Raw genomic sequence first — 20415 nt, forward strand, 5'->3', positions numbered from 1 at the left:
ATACATGCAGACAAAACAACTTAGAAGAAACAGTCTGTCAGGGGGAAAAAAGGTTTTAAAAAGTCATTTATGGACTCAAATTACAGAAGACATCACATCCATGAAAAAGCACAAGATGCTACAAAAAAAAAAAAAAAGAATTTTTAAGAAAAAAGAGCTCTTGGGAAATCAAAATCTTGACAGTAAAAATAAAAAATTCAACAGAAGGCTTTTATAAAATAAAGGAATTCTCCCAAATAAAATGGAGTGAAAAGACCAGGAGATAAAAAATAGGAGAAACAAAGAAAATTAGAAAACTAGCCTAAGAGATCCAAACAAATGACAAAAGGTGTAAAAAAAAGAAACAAATTGGAAAAGAGGAGACCACTGTTATGGACTGAATTGTGTCCCTCCAGCCCCCCCACCCCCAACTCTTACCTTAAAGCTTCAATCCCCAATATGACTGTTTGGAGATAGGGCCTTTAAGGAGGTAATTAAGATTAAATGACATCTTAACAGTGGGCCCCTAATCCAAGAAGAGGATGAGAGACAGAAAAAGGAAGAGATACATCTCTCTCCACAGAAAAGCCATGTGGGGTCACAGCAAGACAGCTGTCTACAAGCCAAAAGAGAGGCCTCATCAGAAACTACCCCTGATGGAACCTTGATATTGCACTTCTAGCCTCCAGAACTGTGAGAAAACAGATTTCTATTATTTAAGCCACTCAAGTCTGTGGAATTTTGTTATGGCAGCCCCAGCTGACTAATATAACCATCAATAAAAAAAAAATAATTCAAGAAAATCTTCCAGAACTAAGGAACATAATTTTGCAGATTTAGAAGACAAACAGTTATCCAGGAAAACACATTAAACATAGATGTACACCAAGTCATACCCTTATGAAATTTCAGAATACTGGAAATACAAAATTCAAGAAAGGCAAAAGACATTTTCATGATCAAGAATCAGAATGTCAGGCTGACCAGTTAGCACGGTTACAAGGTATTGCTGATAACACCAAGGCCCAGGGTTCAATCCCTGTACTCGCCAGCCGCCAAAAACCAAAAAAAGGCATCAGAATGTCTTCAGAATTCTCAAAAGAATGACAAGCTAAAAAAAAAAAAAAAAACAATGGACCAATGCCTTCAGAATTCTGAAGAAAAACTATTTCCAACCTAAAATTTGTTACCCAACAAAGAAAAAAAAAGGATTTCATTAATGCAAGTCTCAACCTCTCAAAGGAATCTACTGTGTGACATAATCCATCAAATGGAGGGGTTAAACGAGAAATAAATAAATAAACCTACATGATTCACAGGAAATAAATTTAACACAGGAGAAAGACAAAGGGGGAAGTCACTAGTTTTATGGTAAAGGGAGAAATCCCAGAAAACTACTATGTATCAGTCATAGAGTTCTGATTCAAGCAAGTTTTAAAACTGCTAAAGACAGCACAATTCTACTCACAGGTACATACGCCCAATAGAAATTGAGTGTGTATGTCCACTAAAAGACTTGTAAATGAATGTGGCAGTCTTAACAATAGTTAAAAACTGGGAAAAAACCAAATGTCCATCAACGGTAATTTTTTTTTTTAATTGTAGTATATTCGCTACCATCAGTGAAAAAGAACTACTGCTGCACCTAATATCATGGATTAATCTCACAAACACAATGTTAAGCAAAAGGAGCCATCTACAAAAGAGTATATAATGTATATTTCCATTTATATTGAGCTCAAGGACAGGCAAAAATAATTTATAGTGATAGAGATCAGAAGAGAAATTATCTTTGTGAGGGTAGGGGATACTGATTGGGAGGTGGCACAAAAGAGCCTTCTAGGGCACTTTTGTGTTCTATACCTTGATCTGGGTGATGTACAAATATAAAAATTCACTGAGCTATATACATTTAAGTTTGTGCACACTGCAATAAAAAAAATTTAAGATAGTCTCTCTAAACAAGTTTTTTTAAGAAATTAATGAGCTTTCCAACTGGATCTCACAACAGGAACGAAAAGGAAAAAGTTAAGCCTTATACACAAAGATCTTTATTTCAGAATTATTTATAACAGCAAAATAAAACATACACACACACACCTGGAAATAACATTTAATAAACAAATGCCATGCCGACCCTGGATTTCTCTGGTGTGAGAAAGAAACTGTTATTTTGTACCTTTCTGTTACTAGCAGCCAAACTTAATACTAAGGAAGCCATCTGCCCAAGGACAAGAGCATGTTCACAGGACCCAAGGCAAAAAAGAGCTTGGCTACTCAAGGCCCGTAGAAGAAAGGGAGAATGGCAAGACACGCAGCTGGAAGTTGACAAAAGCCAAATCATGAAAAGCCTTATAAGCGTTTTTTTAAGATATTTTTTTAAAAGATAACTGAATCCTAGTGCACCAGCAGAATTACTGGGATGGGAGGAGAGTGCTGTACACTATTCTAAATGTTCCTAAAACATACAGTACCTAAAAGTAATCAAGCATTTCCAAGGAAAATCTTCCAATGCCTTGTTAATAAAATGTTTCTGCAATAGAGCTGGAATACTTAATAAGTGCAGAGCATGTTAAATTCTTTGTTATATCTATTATTTGAGTTAATCTACATAGCAACATTATTTGAAAATAAGTGCTGGAAGTTCTGGAAGAAAAGGCTGATTCTTTAAAAAACAAACAAACAAACCTTTTGAGAAGCATCCATTCTTTTAAAAATCTCCACTTATTCTCACTGCTTGCTTTATTCAGTTGGTTTGTCTGAAGAAAAGCAAAAATCATTCACACCATACTCATATCCAATTCAGCAATCCTTAAGTACAATTCCAGTAAAGCGGAACAAGAGAATTAGTATTTCAACAGTTTCTTTTAGCTGATAATTTATTTAAACAAATAAAAACAAGCCATTGTTAACCAGAAAATAAAAAACAGCTTCTAACATGTTTCAGACCAAAAGAGTAAAGCATTCATTCCCTCCACAGAGATTTTACCAGATAGTTTTCAATGCTGTCTTATGCCACTCAACTTTTGCTACATACATGTGAGAAAAATACCAAGGCAACCCTAAGCTGCTTCTATTAACAGAAACTTAAGAGTTGGGAAGGGAAAAAAATGTGAGGAACAAAATACATAAAGGCCCTCTAACTCCCCAAAATGGAACAAATGGTTTTTACAATGTTTTGTTCAACAAGAAGATGTACTGCTGGTTCTTGACAGATGAACAAAATGACAAATAGTAGCAAAATGTGAAAGTGTTACTGTTCTAACACTCAAAAGGAGCAAAGGAACATTTAGCCAGATCATGACATTTAGTTATTTGATAAGGCCTCCTGGTTTCCTGCAAGCTATTAAATTGTTTTGTGTCTACTTTCAAGGCCCCCTCAGAGATTCATTCTCTTTATAAAGAGACTCAAACAAACTAAACTCCAGTAGCAAAACTTGTAAGGGATTCATTCACTTTTGTGGTGGGTCATAGGACTCAACTGTAGAGATGACATTATTTTTGTTAATGTCATTAATATATAGAAAAGCACAGAAAAAAAGACCATATATAGACTTTAAATCATTGTTTAAATAACTTATAACACCAATCATGAAGGTTTCCGTGAATCAAGAAGTTTTGAATGAGAAGGCATAAATACACAAAATGCAAAATTATGAGGCAAATAATACAAAAGCACAAGAGATGAGAAGTACAGTCCGTGGGTTCTGTATCCATGGGCTCCCCATCTGCAGATTAAACCAAAAGCAGATCAAATATATTTTTTTAAAAATATATATATGTCTATAAAGAACATACTTTTTTCCCTTGTCATTATTCCCTAAATACAGGATAACCACTACTTATATAGCTTTTACATTGTATTAGGTATTATTAGTAATCTAGACATTATTTAAATTATACAGGAGGATGTGCATAGGTTATATGCAAATACCACATTTTACATCAGGGACTTAAGCATCCTGAGATTTTGGTATCCCATAGAGATCCTGGAACCAATCCCCAACAGATAACAAAGGACGACTGTAGTATGGTTTAATGAAGAATATACAGAACTTGAGTTAGGAGATCCAGGTCTGAGTTTCACCTGTGCCCCCATTATTAGATGTGTGAATTTTAGTACAGTTATAATGTACAGATTTCAGTTTCCCTATCTATAAAACAGAAGATTGGATTCCAACATTCCAGCAATAATGTTCTATGATACTATGATACAAATTCACATAAGACTAAAAACCAAGAGAATGGCAAAACAATAAGTGCTATGGGTTCAAAGTAAAGCAAGAATACAGGGAATAATAGAAACATCTGCAAGGCTGTACTGAAGGACCAAAAATGAAACTTCAACTTCATTTGGCACTTGAATAATCTCAGGGGGGAATTTTCTTTTTAAAGAACAGGCAGCCAATGCACAGGCATTCAAAGTGTCAGTAGATATAACATGAAGGTAGAAAAATAGAAAGTGTACAGGAGAATGAGAGATTGGTTTGGTTAAGGTGAGCAGCTCCAATAGAGAAATAGTACTGGCATTAGAAAAATAGGTTTTGGGCAGACTGTTAGCTATGAATTCTAGATAAACTAAACTCTAGATAACAGGTACTGCAGACAATGGAGAACTATCAATGGTTTCTGACCTATGAGGGATGTGTTCAAAGCATTATTTTAAAATATTGGCAGCAGGCAGGACATACTGCATAGAGACAAAAGCCAGGCAGAAAACCCAGTTAAAAGCTAGTAAGCAGTTCAGAGAATTAAAATAGAGTAAGCCTTGTACCAGCTGGCTGTATGGATTTAATCCATACAGGATAAAATGGGCTGGCCTGTTAGCTCAGTTGGTGAGAGCACAGCCTTGTAACACCAACATCAAGGGTTCAGTTCCCATACCGGCCAGTCGTGAAAAAGAAAAAAAAAAAAAAAAAAAAAAGGACAAGAATGTAAAGGAAAAGATATCTGAAAGAAATTTCAAAAAAGTAACTGGCAAAAATTGGTCGATGTTAAGTTAGGTAAATCGAGATAAATTAGGTTGTCTCTGGGTAATTGAAAGCATGGTAATGTCACCAAAACAGAGTCAGCATATGAAATCAGTTTTGAAGGAAAGATGACAAATTCTATCCTTGAAATATTCTAAAGTGATGATCACCGAAGCTTGTTGCCTTAATCTTTAAATGTCATATTTGGCCCTGTCAGCACAACAGAGTATTTATGAAGAATCTGTTAAAAGCTCAGTGATTTCAATAGTTCCCCTCAATTTTACTTAATAACCAAATAATCACTTAATTTTCTGGTATAGGTAGAGAACATTTGTCATTTTTCCATATTACAAAGGTGGGTAAATTGTAAAAATTATTAAACAATGATTTTAAAAATGGACTGCATCTGTATTGTCTTCCTGACAAGTGATTTATAACAATAATCACATCAAGTCTACCTTGAGATTAGGAAGGAAAGTTCTCAAAGGTCCAAAAGAAAAATAAGAAACTCAGTGTGGCATAACACATTTAATGTCTAAAAAAACATTAGGTGTATGTTTCAAATTTTATTTACATGGACCTGAAAGCACTGGGAAAATCTGGACAAAAAAATAATGCTTAGAAAAATGAGGCAAACATTTTAAAATTTAGTATGTGAACAAACAGCTGGGTAGACCTGAACACTCCGCAAACTGTGTTTATAGATATTATCGCCAGTTCCTACAGATCACAATTTTCCCAAAGTAGAAAATCCCTGAGTTTTTGGTCAAGATGAAATGAAAATACTACTAACTAACCAATGCATATTTCTTGAGTTACTATCAAGTTGTGAATGGAATGCCTACTTAAGAAGTGAACATAAATGATAATCGCCAAACCACCCAACATTTCTTCTTGGGTTATCTCCCCATTTACTTTTGGCACCGTGATTTCCAGGTGTTTATGAAATCGTTATGGTTGGTTTGTCATAAATCTATCAAAGTAAGATTTAAAAATGAATACCTCTTCCAACACTTACCCGATTTGGCCGGACACTGAGCTTCATTGCTCCCCACCAATGATGGGGTTAGAAAATTCTCCTTAACCTCATTCTTACCTAAGTCTTCTTACCCAATCTAACGGATAGATTTATTTTCAGGTGACTTCAGTTCATCATTTCGACATTAACTGAGCGCCTATATTACGGTTCTCAGCCCTGAACAAAACCCAGCTACCCGAGCTTCTAACGGCGAACTTAACATATGGAAACACATAAGGTTACAAAACCAACCTGTCGAAATGTTTTTATAGGATATATTACAACTCAAGTCAAAAGCTCACAGCCCAAGCAACTCGCGTACGAATCTGAAACAGGTCCCTACGATTGAAGTGACACCCAGATGTCCCCAAAACGAGGAAAACGGTTGGGAGTGGGGGGAGGGGAGAGGCCGAGGGCGCATCCCGAAAATGTCTCCTCTCAGCACAGGGCACGGCTCCCTCCCCTCCTCTCGGGCTGGAGGTGAGAGCGCCCTTCCTGGTCTCCCACGTCCCCACCTTCCAAGACTCGGGTTACGCCACACCGGCAACAGGACTTCTTCAGAAGGAAAACACACTGAAGCAAGCAAGCGCCGCACACCAGACCTCCCAGCCTCGCAGGGGCGGCCGCCACCGCGCTCACCCCGACGCGGCGCTCCGCAGGCGGACAGGGAGGCCGCGGGGTCGTGCCTCCCGGGGCAGCTGCCCGAGGCTCGCGCGGCGCCGCGGTGCAGATGCGGAGGCCGGGCCAAGCCTCCCCGCCCCCTCCGGCTCAGCTCCGGGCCGGCAGACGGCGCACCCTGCGCTAACTTCGCCGGGGAAGAGGAAACGACGCAGCGAGAAACAGGCTGTGTGAACCGAGGCGGACAGAAGGACGGTCTGTTTGTGTGTCTGCCTGCCGGTAAGGCCGTCTCACCTTCCCTCGCGGAGCTGCAGGTCGCCTCAGGAGGGCACCGGGACGCCACCGCGGCCGCCGCGATGGCCGTTACGGCACGAGGCCTGCGCTCAGCCGCCGCGTAGCTCTCGGGAGAGGGGCGGGGTGCGCGCGGCGGGCGGGAGGATCCGCGCGGGCAGGAAACCCGCTCCCGCCCAATCCGATAGGCTCAGTCGCCCCCTTCCCCTGGCCCTGACGCGACGCGACGCGCCGGGATTGGACGTGCCCACCTGTCAATCAAGCGCTGTGGTGGCTGTTGGAGTGAGCTGAGGCTGCGCGGCGGAATGAGAGCCAGAGAGGGTGAGAGGCGCTGTCCCTGACTTGGAGTGTCTTCCCTCTTATTTCCCTGGCTGCTTTGGCTGGCTGGTGACTTTGAGCCTTCCTCCTCAGCGCTGCCGGAGAGACGGCAGCGAAAATTACTTCGTCACGCGTTCAGCCCAAGCTGTTCTGTGAGCCTCCTCCTGGTTTCTGCACCTGTACAGGGTCTTCCCAGCTGAAGGTGCTTTGGGGCGCGGAGCGACAAAGAAAAACAAAAGAGCCTGAAAATGGGGTCCTGGGGGGGAAAGGCAAGACGTATGCTTAATGTGAGCCTTAAACCGAAATAGGCTGAGTCTGAGGGCCTTCGAAGTGCCGTGGTGCGTGGGTAGTTCCCAGTCTCGCAGTCACGGCTGCGGTAGCTGGTTTTGTGAAGAGGATCTTCGGAGCCAGGTCTGCCCCCTTAGCGGCCCAGCCGCAGCCACTTGCTGGGGGTCAGTAAGTTGGCACTCCCCGACGCCGGTGCTGCAGTCCCCCATAACTTACCTCATTCCTTCCTAACCATCTTTCGGGCTCAGAGTAGGAATCGCTCCTCAGGGAAGTCCACTGGGTTAGGTACCTTTCTTGGAACACAGGTATTTTTTCCCATCTGAGGTGTTAAAGTGTTTTGTCCATGTCCCTACCTAGACTGTAAACTCCGGTAAGTCAGGAATTATGTCACTATTCAGTTTTTCCCTGGTGCCTAGCACATGATAGATGGTCAGTAAATATTATTTAAGGCATTAATACATCTTTCTTTCCCCTCTTTAATCGTGGCCCTAACTTTGTCGAATTCACAGTTTCCTGCATTTAATTTCAAAATTATTCACTTGAGTGCTAATGGATGCATGTGGTTGGCCTGCCATATGTAGTATCACAAGGCCAAGCACAAATTACCTCTGGCCCTTCCTAGCCTCATGTTGTCTAGAACAAGTAGACTATGAAATTGGGCAACAGCTAGTCTATATCTATATTACATTATTAGCATCCAAAGTGAATAATGCATGTGGATTTTGAATATATTCTAAGGGTTTAAATAACTTTGCATATTTTATCACAGCTGCTATGGACTGAATTGCATCCCTGCAAATTCATATGCTGAAGTCCTAACTCCCAATGTGACTGTATCTGGAGATGGGCCTTTAGGAGACAATTAAGGTTAAAGGAGGACATAAGGGTTGAGTCTTAATTTGATAGGATTAGTGTGTTTATGAAAAGAGACACCAGAGAGCTCTTTCCACTATGTGAGGGCACAGCAAGAAGATACCTACCCATAAGCAAATCAGGTAAAGCACCCTCACTGGAAACCAATCATGCTAGCACCCTGATCTTGGACTTAGTCTCCAGAACTGTAAGAAAATAAGTTTCTGTTGTTTGAGCCACCCAGTCTGTGGTATTTTGTTATGGTAGCCCAAGCTAATACAATGGTTTTCTTATTTGTTGGTACATTTTATACAGTTTATGGATTGAAATAATATCGTATTCATTTTTTTTTTTTTTTTTTTTTGTGACCGGTAAGGGGATCGTAACCCTTGGCTTGGTGTCGCCCACACCGCACTCAGCCAGTGAGCGCACCGGCCATCCCTATATAGGATCCAAACCTGCGGCCTCGGAGCTCCCGGCGCCGCACTCTCCTGAGTGAGCCACGGGGTCGGCCCTATTGTATTCATTTTTGAAAAATCCATTGTCCAGAAGTTAAAATGATTTCTTCAAAATCACACAGTAAACTGTCAGCAGAACCTGACTGAATTTCAATTCTAGTTACATATTTAACATGGGGGCAGAGTGTATGGATACAAATACATCTGATAAATAAAATCCTTGCCTTCACAAAGCTTATACCACTACTTTAAGTGGGGAAAATTAACACAGGAAAAAATATGCTGAAGTCGTGTTTAAATTTTATTTTGTAAGGGAGTCTATCTGTGGGGAATTGTACAATCTGTCCTCCATATCTGTGGGGACTGGCTTCAAAACCCCTGAGGATATCAAAATTTGAGGATGAAAAATCTGAGGATGCTCAAGTCACCAGTATAAAATGGTGTAGTATTTTCATATAACCTATGCACATCCTCCTGTGGAATATAGGAGAATACAAAACAAATGTATGTCACAGGGCCTTGTTTACCAAAGCCTTGCAGTTTCAAATGTTAACTTTGCAAAGGACAAGAAATTCTCCCCAGGCTATAGTCTCTGTTGTAAGATAAAGAATTGTAACACAACAAGGTTGCTGGCTCAAAGACAGACAGGTTACTGATTGATATGTAAAGATATTGGGAAATTGCTGTAAGAAGAAAATGTTTGCTAAGATCAAGCCTTTGTTGGTGGATCAATTTAACTTCTTGAAAATCTCATTATGGATTGTCACCTTGTTTCTTTTACTGAATGTTACCAGCTTCTATGTTAAACTTGTTAAACTATACTTAGCAAAAACCCCACTTATGTTTTCTTCCTGTAACTTCCTGGTCTGGAGAAAAAGTGCAGGAAGAGAACCCCAATTCGTGGTTAATTTCCCAAATGGAAGAAATGCCTCTCTCTTGAGGGCTCCGGGAGATTAACCCCTTTTCAGGGCTTCTTACTGCTCAGAAGAGACGGGCTTTGAGTAATCTTTGGCAGCTCTATCACCCAGGGGAAAAGGGGTGACAAATCCATGGGAGGCAAAGCAACATCCTCCCATATACTTTAAATCATTTTTAGATTACTTACAGTACCTAATACAAGATAAATGCTATGGAAATAGTTATTATATTGTATTGTTTAGGGAATAGTGACAATTTTTTTTAAAGTGTCTACAAGTTCAGTACAGATGCAGTCATTGAAGGCCTAGCTACATTTTTGATCCGTGGTCAGTTGAATCCATGGATGTAGAACCTGTGCATATGGAGGACTCACTGTATTTTGAATGGGCCAATGACCTGAGCAGACCCTTTACAAGATTTTGATCCAGTTCTCTTGAATACTGCATGCCACCTATTTAAGCAATAAAAGAAGCAGCTGTAAGTAGAGAGCTTAATTATGCTTTTTCATAAAAGAGTTTTAGTTCCCTGTGAACATGGTTTTTTCTCTTAATTTTCCTTTAAGCTTCCTCATCACCCATTCTTACCAGGAGCTCTTAAAACAACAAACTCCCAAAGATATATGAAAAAGAGAAGGAGATGAAGAAAAATAAGGGAACAGCAATAAAAGAGGAAAGCATAGAGTAGTGGGGTAGATAGGAAATTATATATAAAATTCCACTTAGAAGGAATGGGGTCCATGTTCTTATGAAGTGGAGTTGTCTCTGGGACTTCCTTTTCCACACTATCTTCCCAACTTCCAAACATAAACATGCATGTGGTTTCTTTCATGGGAACTCAAATCAAAAACAGGAATCATCCTTGCTAATTAATGCTGAGTGGACCAGGAACTAACCAGAATCAGGCGACAACAAAATTTAGGTCAAAACTTAAGACCTATGGACTGGAGGTGGAGCTTCGGATATGGGCAGCTAATCTGTCTAGGATAAAAACATGCAGGTGACTAACTTCATCATTCCCAAAGGAAAGAATTTGGGAAGACAAGGAAGGGAAAAATGAGTCTCATGTCTCAAGGCCTTTCCCAGGAAACTATTGATAGTCTATAGTGAGAGTGATCTCATATATAGTAAATACAACAATAGATATGTATGGAGGGGGCATTAAGCCATAGAGGGAGGGGAAGTGTACAGTCAGACCACTCAGGCAGTTAACTAGGTGAAAAAGAAGGACTTTCCACATAGAAGGGCCTGCATGATAAAAAAGACATTAAACGATAGAATATTGCTGGAGCAGAAGATAGCTAGAAATGTAAGTAATAGCCAGTCTGTGGAAGTAAAGGACCTTTACAGTTTATCCTATAGGCAATGAGAAACCATCAAAGGGTTTTCTTTCAGCACTTTAAAGATGTCATTTGTTGTTTTCTGGCTTCTACTGTTTCTGTTGAGAAGCCAGTTGTAACTCTTATCATTGTTTCCCTGTATGTCATATGCCTTTTTCTCCGGCTGCTTTTAAGATTTTTGTGGTGTTTGTTTTTCTAAAAGGATAACGGTGTATGATTTTCTTGGTGGAGAGGAGGCGGCTAACTGGTATAGGACCTTGGTGTTATCAGCATCGTGCTCTAACCAACTGAGCTAACTGGCCAAAATATTTGTTTCCTTTTCTTTGTTTATCAGCAGTTACATTGAGATGTTTCTAGATATGGTTTTCTTTGTATTTATCCTGCTTGGGGTTCACTTAGTTCCCTAGATCTGTGGGTTGTTGAGGGGTTTTTTTGGTTTCTTGGATTTGTTTTTTGTTGTTGTTGTTGTTTTTTCCTTTTATCAAATTTGGAAAACTTTTGGCCAATATTTCGTCAAATATTTTTTTCTGCCCCATTCTTGCTCTCCTCCTCTTCTTCTAGGACTACAGTTACACTTATGCTAGACTTGTTAGTACTTAGTACAGGTCATTCAGGCTCTGTTCATTTTTTTTCCAAATCTTTTTCTTTCTGTGCTTCAATTTGCTTAATTTCTGTTGAGGGCCAGTGTCTAGTAATCCCTTAAAAATCTAAATGTTGACATTTTCCAAAGCATAGGTACCCTACTGGTGACTGTGGATTCCTTTGGGGAAGGTCTGGAGACACAGTAGTCATGAAAACATAAACCACAAGACATTACAGCAGAAGGGATTTAGTATTGGGTGTTGATGGACTGAAAAAGCAAAAAGAGAACACTGAGGTAGCCCCGAGGTGATAACTGCAGAGAGCAGCTACTACCCCTAGGACTAGTAAAAAAGGGGAATCAAGGTTGGACTATTAGGTCTTGGAAGCTCAGAGGAATGACCCAGCTGAGCCAAGGGGGAGTGGCGGGGGTAATGCCAAAAGAACCTCAAGGCTGAAATCAATTGTTGCTGCTGGTGCAAAGGGCTATTGCTTATTGCTGGGGTAACAGTAACACAAGCTGCAAGCAGACAGAAAGGAGGAAATCCCTTCTCCCCTTCTGTCTTCCAGTCTCCCTCTAATGCCCTTTATTGATGGAGCCTAACCAGCATAGAAAAACTGTAGCCTGCATGTTCTGAGCCATAGCATCACAGAGGAAAGTACAGAAGAGTAAATTTGGAGCTAAGAAACAATAGTCAGATAACCACTACCATATCAACATTTTTTGTGCTAAATTAGTAAGAATTGCTCAAATTAGACTCCACTTAATGTCATCTTATATGCTTTTACAGACTTTTAGGCCCTTTTGAAATGAATTTCAGGACCCCATGTCAATTTTCTGCTATACTATGATTAATATTAGTGTCTTTTTCAGGAGTAAGGAGAACCTTTGCTGGAGTTCAAACATATATTTGCCAGAAAATCATAAAGATCTCTTTAGAAGAGATCTGTATAACTGAGGGTAAGTAGACCCTCCCCTAACATTAGGTCTTCCACCATCAAGCACAAAGTGGCATGGATTAGGTAGGGCTGGTAAGAATCCAGTCTTTTCCCTACCTCCATTTCCTATGCATAGCCTGGTATGGCCATAGCAAGGAGAAGACCAATTTCCTGTTCTAGCATTGAACAACCACCCATTGTCATTGAAAAACCAACTCTTTTCCTTTGTTCCCTCTTTCTTGCCTCAGCTCAAGCTCTTTTGCCCAGCCCTATCACCTCTAGTTTTCTAATGCAAATAGATGAGAAAACAGGGTTTAGTGTTTAACAGTTCACCTTGTAGTGTACTTTTCACACATGAAGATTTTTGAATAATGAAGGATTTTTGTTGAACATTTGTAGAACATTGGGCATGAATATTTTTCTAATTTTTAAACTTTAGGACCACAGAAGTTCCATGTGAAATGGGTCATTTCTTCAAGTCTTGTGTTCTTTAGTGATGAAAGTTAACACTCTCCTTCTACCACAATTACCTTTTGCTAATAACAGTAAAGACACCAGATTCATTACATATTTCACATATTTAATATTTGTACTTAAATATATTAGACTAGAATAACTTTTTCTGCATCTGCATATATTAATTATATATTATATAGCACTCTGTCAATTATACAACACAAAAGACATTTATAAACATTAAAATGGCAGTGTACATATTAATAACTGAACATTACAAGATAATAATAATCAGGTATTCATTTAATGGGAGACTCTAGTATTTCCTGATACTCCTGCCTTCTTAAATTCCTCCAGTAAAGTTTATAGCCAGCAAGGACAAAAACACTAATCATGATGATCGCCCCACCAAAGACATCATAGACACTAGGAAATATGTGTAACACTAGAAGCTGCAAGACCATAGCTACCACAATCTCCAGATGTTGTACTGTGCTAACCAAAGCTGGATGGAACTTGTCCAAGGCATAATAAACTCCTAGGAATGCTGCCGTAGAACAGACACATATAGCAATAAGATAACTCCAGGTTTCTCCATCTAATGGGATGATAGGTTCTTGAAGAATGAACATAGTAGATAATCCCCAGACTGTCCCAGTCCAACCAAAGGTAAACAGTGCAGTCCACATGCTGATCTTTTCCCTGATGGATCTATATACTATCATAGAAAGAGCAGTGGTCAGTCCAGCCATCACAGTCATAGTGTACCCAAAGGCTTCTTTCCAGGCATTTAACAAAGAATTGTCTTCATCAGCAATGTTAGGGATCATGACAAGACAGACACCTAAGATGCTGCAAATAACTGTAGCTATATCAACATAAGCCATTTTTTCATCTACAAGTAAAAAAGCCAAAATAGCACTGAAGACTGTGGTTGTGGCTCTCCACATAGTGGTCCCATTGCTGGGAGGAACTATTGAAAATGATGTATAAGCACAAGTGATTGAAATGACATTGCATACACCATAAAAGAAGAGTCGTAATCTGTACCCACTGGGCCCAAAGGGGGCCTCTTGATAATAACAAACAACTAACACAGATAAGACCTGCAAGACAGAACGGATAAAAATCAGTTCTAGGGATGGAACTTTAGAACGATCAGAAACAAGCCTAGTAATAAGAGCTACACATCCATGAGCCAAAGCAGATCCAAACAGCACTATCCACATTTTTCGGGATTGAAAAATATTTTTTTCTGCAAAGCTCTGGAATTGTCCAATCTCATTGGTCATTGGGTCTTCTGCTGGTAGAGGTCGGGTATCCATGGTTCCAAAGAACGTTCTTCCTTTTCTTTTCATTTCACTCAGGAGACCTTTCTTTGGATTTTCTTCCATGAAATTTCCGTAGTCTTCATTGATTTCTTCATATCCATCATCCCCAGGCTGGGGATAATGAGAAGTATATTTCACCATCACTGTGTTGGGATGTATTTTCACCCGTTTTTTAACTGGATATGTTTTGGAAGGAGAAGTATCCATTTCTTCAGATAATCTATTAAAGAAAAAAGACAAATGTACATATTCATTCCTTTGGAAATTTAATGTCTGTTATAATCATCTGCACCAATTCAATGATAGAAAGTAGAGGCTGTAACAAGAATCTAGAAAAAAATGTATTAGAAAGAGATGATCTGTCAATATGCCTTATCAGATGTATGGAGCCTGCTGGAATTGTCTACCCTTTTTTCAGTCCTATCTCAAGTCTGTACCTGTTTTTCATTCTGCTTATTGTTTTTCTCATTCGGCTTTATTTCCCATCTTTACTTCACAAACTGATATTTTTCCATCTTTTCATTCCTACCTTTCTTTCCACCCATCCAACAAGAAAAACACGGAAACAAATAACTTAGATCAAAACTTTCCTTATGTGTCCATTTGTCTATGTTATAAATCAAAATGATAAGGCCAAAGTCATTTGTATAATCAATTCTGTATAATGCCAGAATTCACTTTCTATTACAAATTATTTTTAAACATTTATTTTGGGTTCCCCGTACATTTTCAGATATAAAGATTCACTGAAATTAGAAAATAAATAATGAATTTAGTAACACTCATGCATTGTTGGTGGGAATATAAACTATACAACCTTTCTAATGGGCAACTAGGCAATATATTAAGATTTTATCTAGAAGCTACCGTTTATTTAGCAATACCACTTCTAAGATTTTACCCTAAAGAGATGATCACCAGGTGCTTTTTACATTCTCTGTTAAAAAAAAGTAATGCACATTTATATTTGCTTTTATAACATAAAGAAATTATGGAAACATACAAAGGAAACAGTGACTGGGGTGGGACAGGTAACAAGAATTTAAGAAATCCTTTTTGTTGTGTACTTTTTTATATTTTTATTTTTGAATTATGATATTGTTCAAAAAATTAATAACTAAAATATTCGTGTTACTTAAGAAAAAACATACAAAAGGTGTGGGAAAAATGTATGCACAGGAGAGTTCATTGGAGCTTACTAAAATGAACTTTCATACAATGGAATACTATGCTATACATCCATTAAAAATGACAATGTAGTAAATCTTTACTGACATGGAAAGATGTCTACTACATTTCATGTTATTCTTTCTTTTAGACCTGAGTTTTGTTTGTTCACTCAGTTCTCTTTCCTTCTTTCCTTCCTTCCTTTGAGGAAATAGGAAATTTCCTATTTCCTTTTTAATGATTCCTGTCCCCTAAAAAAAGGTAAAAAAAAAAAAAAGAAAAAGAAAAAAGAAAACCTTTCTTTTTTTATTAATCCGCAAAACGTTCTGGTTCCTTGTCAAAAACTCATCAGTAATGGGATCTTAAACCATGGCCCAGAAATCAAATCCCATTTTGTTCTTTGATACCATCTGAGTAGCCAACTGTTCCATTCCTGTTTAATTCTTTCTCTTCTAAAAGGCCCCACCTTCAGCTGGAAGAAATCATGAAAAGAAACACCACCCGTGCCTCTAAGTCCTTCATTTTTCTAGCCTAGACCTCCCATTTACAGTTCTTCCTTCACAACACAATAGTCTAACCTGACTATTCTTCATTTCCAACTTTTACCAAGATATTTCCACTTCAAATCATGCCTTCACCTTCAATAATCCCAAACTGCATTAATAGTTTAGATCTCCCAAATAGATTTTCCTTCCCTAACTTCCTCATTTATGTCTGTGATACCACCATTTTTCCTGTTCCCCAAAATAGAAACCAAGGAATACTGTAAAATATCCTTTCTGCCATCACTTCAATTTGGTCATCAATTTTCCCGTTTTTGTCTTTGAAATATTTCTCAGATTTTCCCTTTCTTCTCCAATTTCATTTCACCTTAATGATTCTGAATCAGGTTATTGTGAATTCCTATCTAGAATATTGCAACAGCATCCTAACTAGTCCCCTTGAATCCCAGTCCTTCTGTAAAATCCATCTATATTAGCACATGTCCCATTAACTGTCTTAAAAAGTTTCAAAACAAAACAAAAACTTCCCTCAAGCTTTCCCCATTCAAGAACCTACAGTGATTTCCTACTAACTACCTTATCAAATCTTAACTCCTCTGCCTGGCTCTCAAGACCCTGCCTAATCTAGTCCCTATCAATCCTTAGCTCCTTAACACTCATACTTTGATATGAGCAACTGGTCCAGTGTCCTCCCTGTCTTCACCACCTATGTGTACATATCATTTCCCTAAGCCTTTATTCACACTAGTTTCCCTTCTCCAACTTGCTAAACACTGTTCATCTTTTTTTTTAATTTTAATTTTTTTCATTGTACATGTTTATGAAATACAGATTGTTTCAATACATGCATAAATTGTATAATTATCTAATCAGTATAGTTAGCATTTCTATCACCTAAACATTTATCAGTTATTTGTGGTTATAACATTCAAGATCTCTTTTCTGGCTATCTTGAAATATACAATACAATATTATTAGCTATTGTCACCCTAGGGCACTAGAACTTATTCTATCTAACTGTAACTTTGTAACTTTGTACCAGTCTACCAACATTTCCCTCCCCTCTCCCTTTCCCTACCTCTGGTAATTACTATTCTACTCTATTTCTTTTTTTTTTTTTTCCTCTTTTTATTTTTCTTAATTGACCCATAATGATTGTACATATTTATGGAATACAGTATGATAATTGGGTACATTCATACTGTGTGCAAGGATCATATCAGGGTACTTAGTATATCCATCACCTCAAACATAACATTCAACACCATCCTGACTAGCTATTCAAAGGTACACAGTGCTTTGTTGTTAACTGTAGTCTCCCTGTATTACTATAGAACCCTAGATTCCATTCTTCTGATCTCTCTAATATTTTGTATTTGGTAACCACCCTTTCCTCATCCCCCTCCTCCTGTTCCCTCACCATTCTTTAGTAACCACTATTCTGCTTTCTACTTCTATGAGATCAAATTTTTTAACTTCCACATATGAGTGAGAAATTTTGGTATTTCTCTCTCTGTGCCTGGCTTATTTCACTTAACATAATTTCCTCAAAGCTCATCTATGTTGCTGCAAATGGCAGAGTTTCATTACGTTTTATTGATGAGTAGTCCATTGTGAATATATACCATATTTTCTTTACCCAGTCATTCATGGAAAGACATTTAGGTTGGTTCCAAATCTTGGCTATTATAGAGTAACGACAAACATGGGAGTGCAGGTGGCCCTTCAACTTCACGGTATTTATTCCTTTGAATATACCCACTTGTGGGATTGCTGGATCATATGGTACTTCTGTGTGAGAAATCTCCATATTGTTTTCAATAGTGGCTGTATGAATTTATATTACCACCAATAACGTACAAGAGTTCCCCTTTCTCTACATCCTCACCAGCATTTGTATGTTCTTTTTGACAATAGCCATTCTAACTGGGGTGAGATGATATCTCGATGTGGTTTTGATTTGCATTTCTCTGATGATTAGCAAAATGCTCTGATGTTGAGCATTTTTTCATATGCCTATTGGCTATTTGTATGTTCCCTTTCAAAAAATGTCTATTCAGTTCCTTTGCCCATTTTTTAATCGGATTATTTACTTTTACTATCGAATTGTTTGAGTTCCTTGTACATTCTAGATATTAATCCCTTGTCAGATGCATAGTTTCCAAATATTTTCTCTCATTATTCAGGTTATCTTTTTGTTCTGTTGATTGTTTCCTTTGCTGTGCAGAAGCTTTTTAGTTTGATGTAATCCCATTTGTTAATTTTTGCTTTTGTTCTCCATGCTTCTGAAGTATTATTCATAAAGTCCTTGCCCAGATCTATGTCCTGAAGAGTTTCCCCTTTGTTTTCTTCCAGAAGTTTTAAGGTTTGGGGTCTTACGTTTAAGTCTTTAATCCATTTTGAGTTGCTTTTGGTGTGTGGTGAAAGAGAGAGATCTAGTCTCATTCTTCTGCATATGGATCTCCAATTATCCCAGCAACATTTATTAAAGAGACTGTCCTTTCCCAGATGTATGTTCTTGGCTCCCTGTCAAAATCAGTTGGCTGTAGATATGTGGATTTATTCTGAATCTCTATTCTGTTCCATTGATCTATGTGTCCATTGGTCTATTGTGCCACTACTCTATTGTGCCAATACCATGCTATTTTGATTACTATCTCTTTGTAGTATATTTTGAAGTCAGGGAGTGTGATACCCCCTCACTTTGGGCTTTTTTGCTTGAGATCACTTTGGCTATTTGGGGTCTCTTGTTCCATATAAATTTTTTAACTGTTTTTTCTATTTCTGTGAAGTATGTCATAGGTAGTTTGATGGGGATTGCATTGAATCTGTAGATCACTTTAGGCAGTATGGTCATTTTAACAATACTGATTCTCGCATCCCATGAGCATGGGATGTCTTTCCATTTTTTGTGTCTTCTTTAATTTCTTTGGTCAGTGTTTTATAATTTCTCATAGAGCTCTTTAACCTCCTTGGTTAAATTTATTCCAAGGTATTTTGTTGCTGTTGCTATTGTAAATGGGATAGCTTTCTTGATTTCTTTTTCTGCTAGTTCATTGTTGGTGTATAGAAATGCTACTGATTTTTGTATGTTGATTTTGTACCCTACAACTTTACTTAATTTGTTTATCAGGTCTAGGAGTTTTTTGGTACAGACTTTAGGTTTATCTTGACATAAAATCATGTCATATGCAAACAGGGACAACTTGGTTTCCTCCTTTCCAATTTGGATGCCCTTTACTTCCTTCTCTTGCCTAATTGCTCTGGCTAGGACTTGCAGTACTATTTGAATAGAAGTGGCAAGAGTGGGACATCCTTGTCTTGTTCCAGTTCCTGGTGGGACAGCTTTCAGCTTTTCCACATTCAGTGTGATGTTAGCTATGGGTTTGTCACATATAGCCTTTACTGTATTAAGATTCTTTCCTTCTATAACTAATTTGTTGAGAGTCTTTATCATGAAGCAGTGTTGACTTTATCAAATGCTTTTTCTGCATCTGTAGAGATGATCATATGTTTTTTTCTTTCATTCTGTTGATGTGATGTATTGTGTTTATTGACTTGCATATGTCAAACCATCCTTGCATCCCTGGGATAAATTCCACTTGATCATGGCATATTGTCTTTTTGATGTGCTGTTGGATTCAGTTTGCTGGTATATTATTGAGGATTTTTGCATCTGTGTACGTTAGGGATACTGACCTGTAGTTTTCTTTTTGTGTGTGTCTTTGCCTGGTTTTGGTATCAGGGGAATGCTGGCCTCATAGTATGCATTTGGAAGAATTCCATCCACTTCAGTTTTTTGAAATAGTTTAAGAAGTATTGGCAGTAAGGCCATCTGGTCCTGAGCTTTTCTTTGTTAGGAGACTTAATTACTGGTTCAATCTCATTACTTGTTATTGATCTATTTAGGTTTTCTGTTTCTTCCTGAGTCAGTCTAGGTAGGGTATATGGGTCCAGGAATTTATCCATTTCCTCTAGGTTTTCATATTTATTGTCAAGTAGTTGTTCATAATAGCCTCTGATGGTCTTTTGCTTTTTTTTTTTTTTTTTTTTTTTTTGTCTTTTTTGTGACCGGCCGCACCACGCTCAGCCAGTGAGAGCACCGGCCATCCCTATATAGGATCCGAACCCGCGGCAGGAGCGCTGCTACGCTCCCAGCGCCGCACTCTCCCGAGTGTGCCACGGGGCCAGCCCCTGATGGTCTTTTGTATTTTGGTGCTATCTGTTGTAATGACTCCATTTGCATTTCTGATTTTATTTTTGGTGGGCTTTTCTTTTTTTTTCTTGGTTAGTCTAACAGTTGGTTGATTTTGTTTTATCTTTTCGAAGAACGAGCTTTTTGTTTGTTTAATTTTTTTGTATTGCATTTTTAGTCTATCTCATTTATTTCTGCT

General features: G+C 38.4%; 2 protein-coding genes across 2 annotated transcripts in view; both read right to left on the reverse strand.

Annotated features, from left to right (window-relative positions):
* Positions 1 to 6990, reverse strand: part of NCK1 (NCK adaptor protein 1) — an 84736-nt gene extending 77746 nt beyond the window's left edge. The window contains exon 1 of the mRNA XM_063114512.1: positions 6880 to 6990. The gene's annotated coding sequence lies outside the window, so the exon portion shown is untranslated. The remainder of the gene's footprint in view (positions 1 to 6879) is intronic.
* Positions 6991 to 13319: 6329 nt separating this feature from the next.
* SLC35G2 (solute carrier family 35 member G2) lies at positions 13320 to 14558 on the reverse strand. Its single transcript, XM_063115312.1, has one exon. The coding sequence runs from the start codon at positions 14556 to 14558 to the stop codon at positions 13320 to 13322; it is 1239 nt and encodes a 412-aa protein (XP_062971382.1).
* Between the last annotated feature and the right edge of the window lie 5857 nt (positions 14559 to 20415).

This window comes from Cynocephalus volans, chromosome 11 (assembly GCF_027409185.1).
Source record: "Cynocephalus volans isolate mCynVol1 chromosome 11, mCynVol1.pri, whole genome shotgun sequence".
In the NCBI taxonomy this organism is placed as follows: domain Eukaryota; kingdom Metazoa; phylum Chordata; class Mammalia; order Dermoptera; family Cynocephalidae; genus Cynocephalus; species Cynocephalus volans.

Excerpts from the sequence above, each read along its gene's own strand:
- SLC35G2 (XM_063115312.1), bottom strand. The coding sequence starts at position 14,558 with ATGGATACTTCTCCTTCCAAAACATATCCAGTTAAAAAACGGGTGAAA.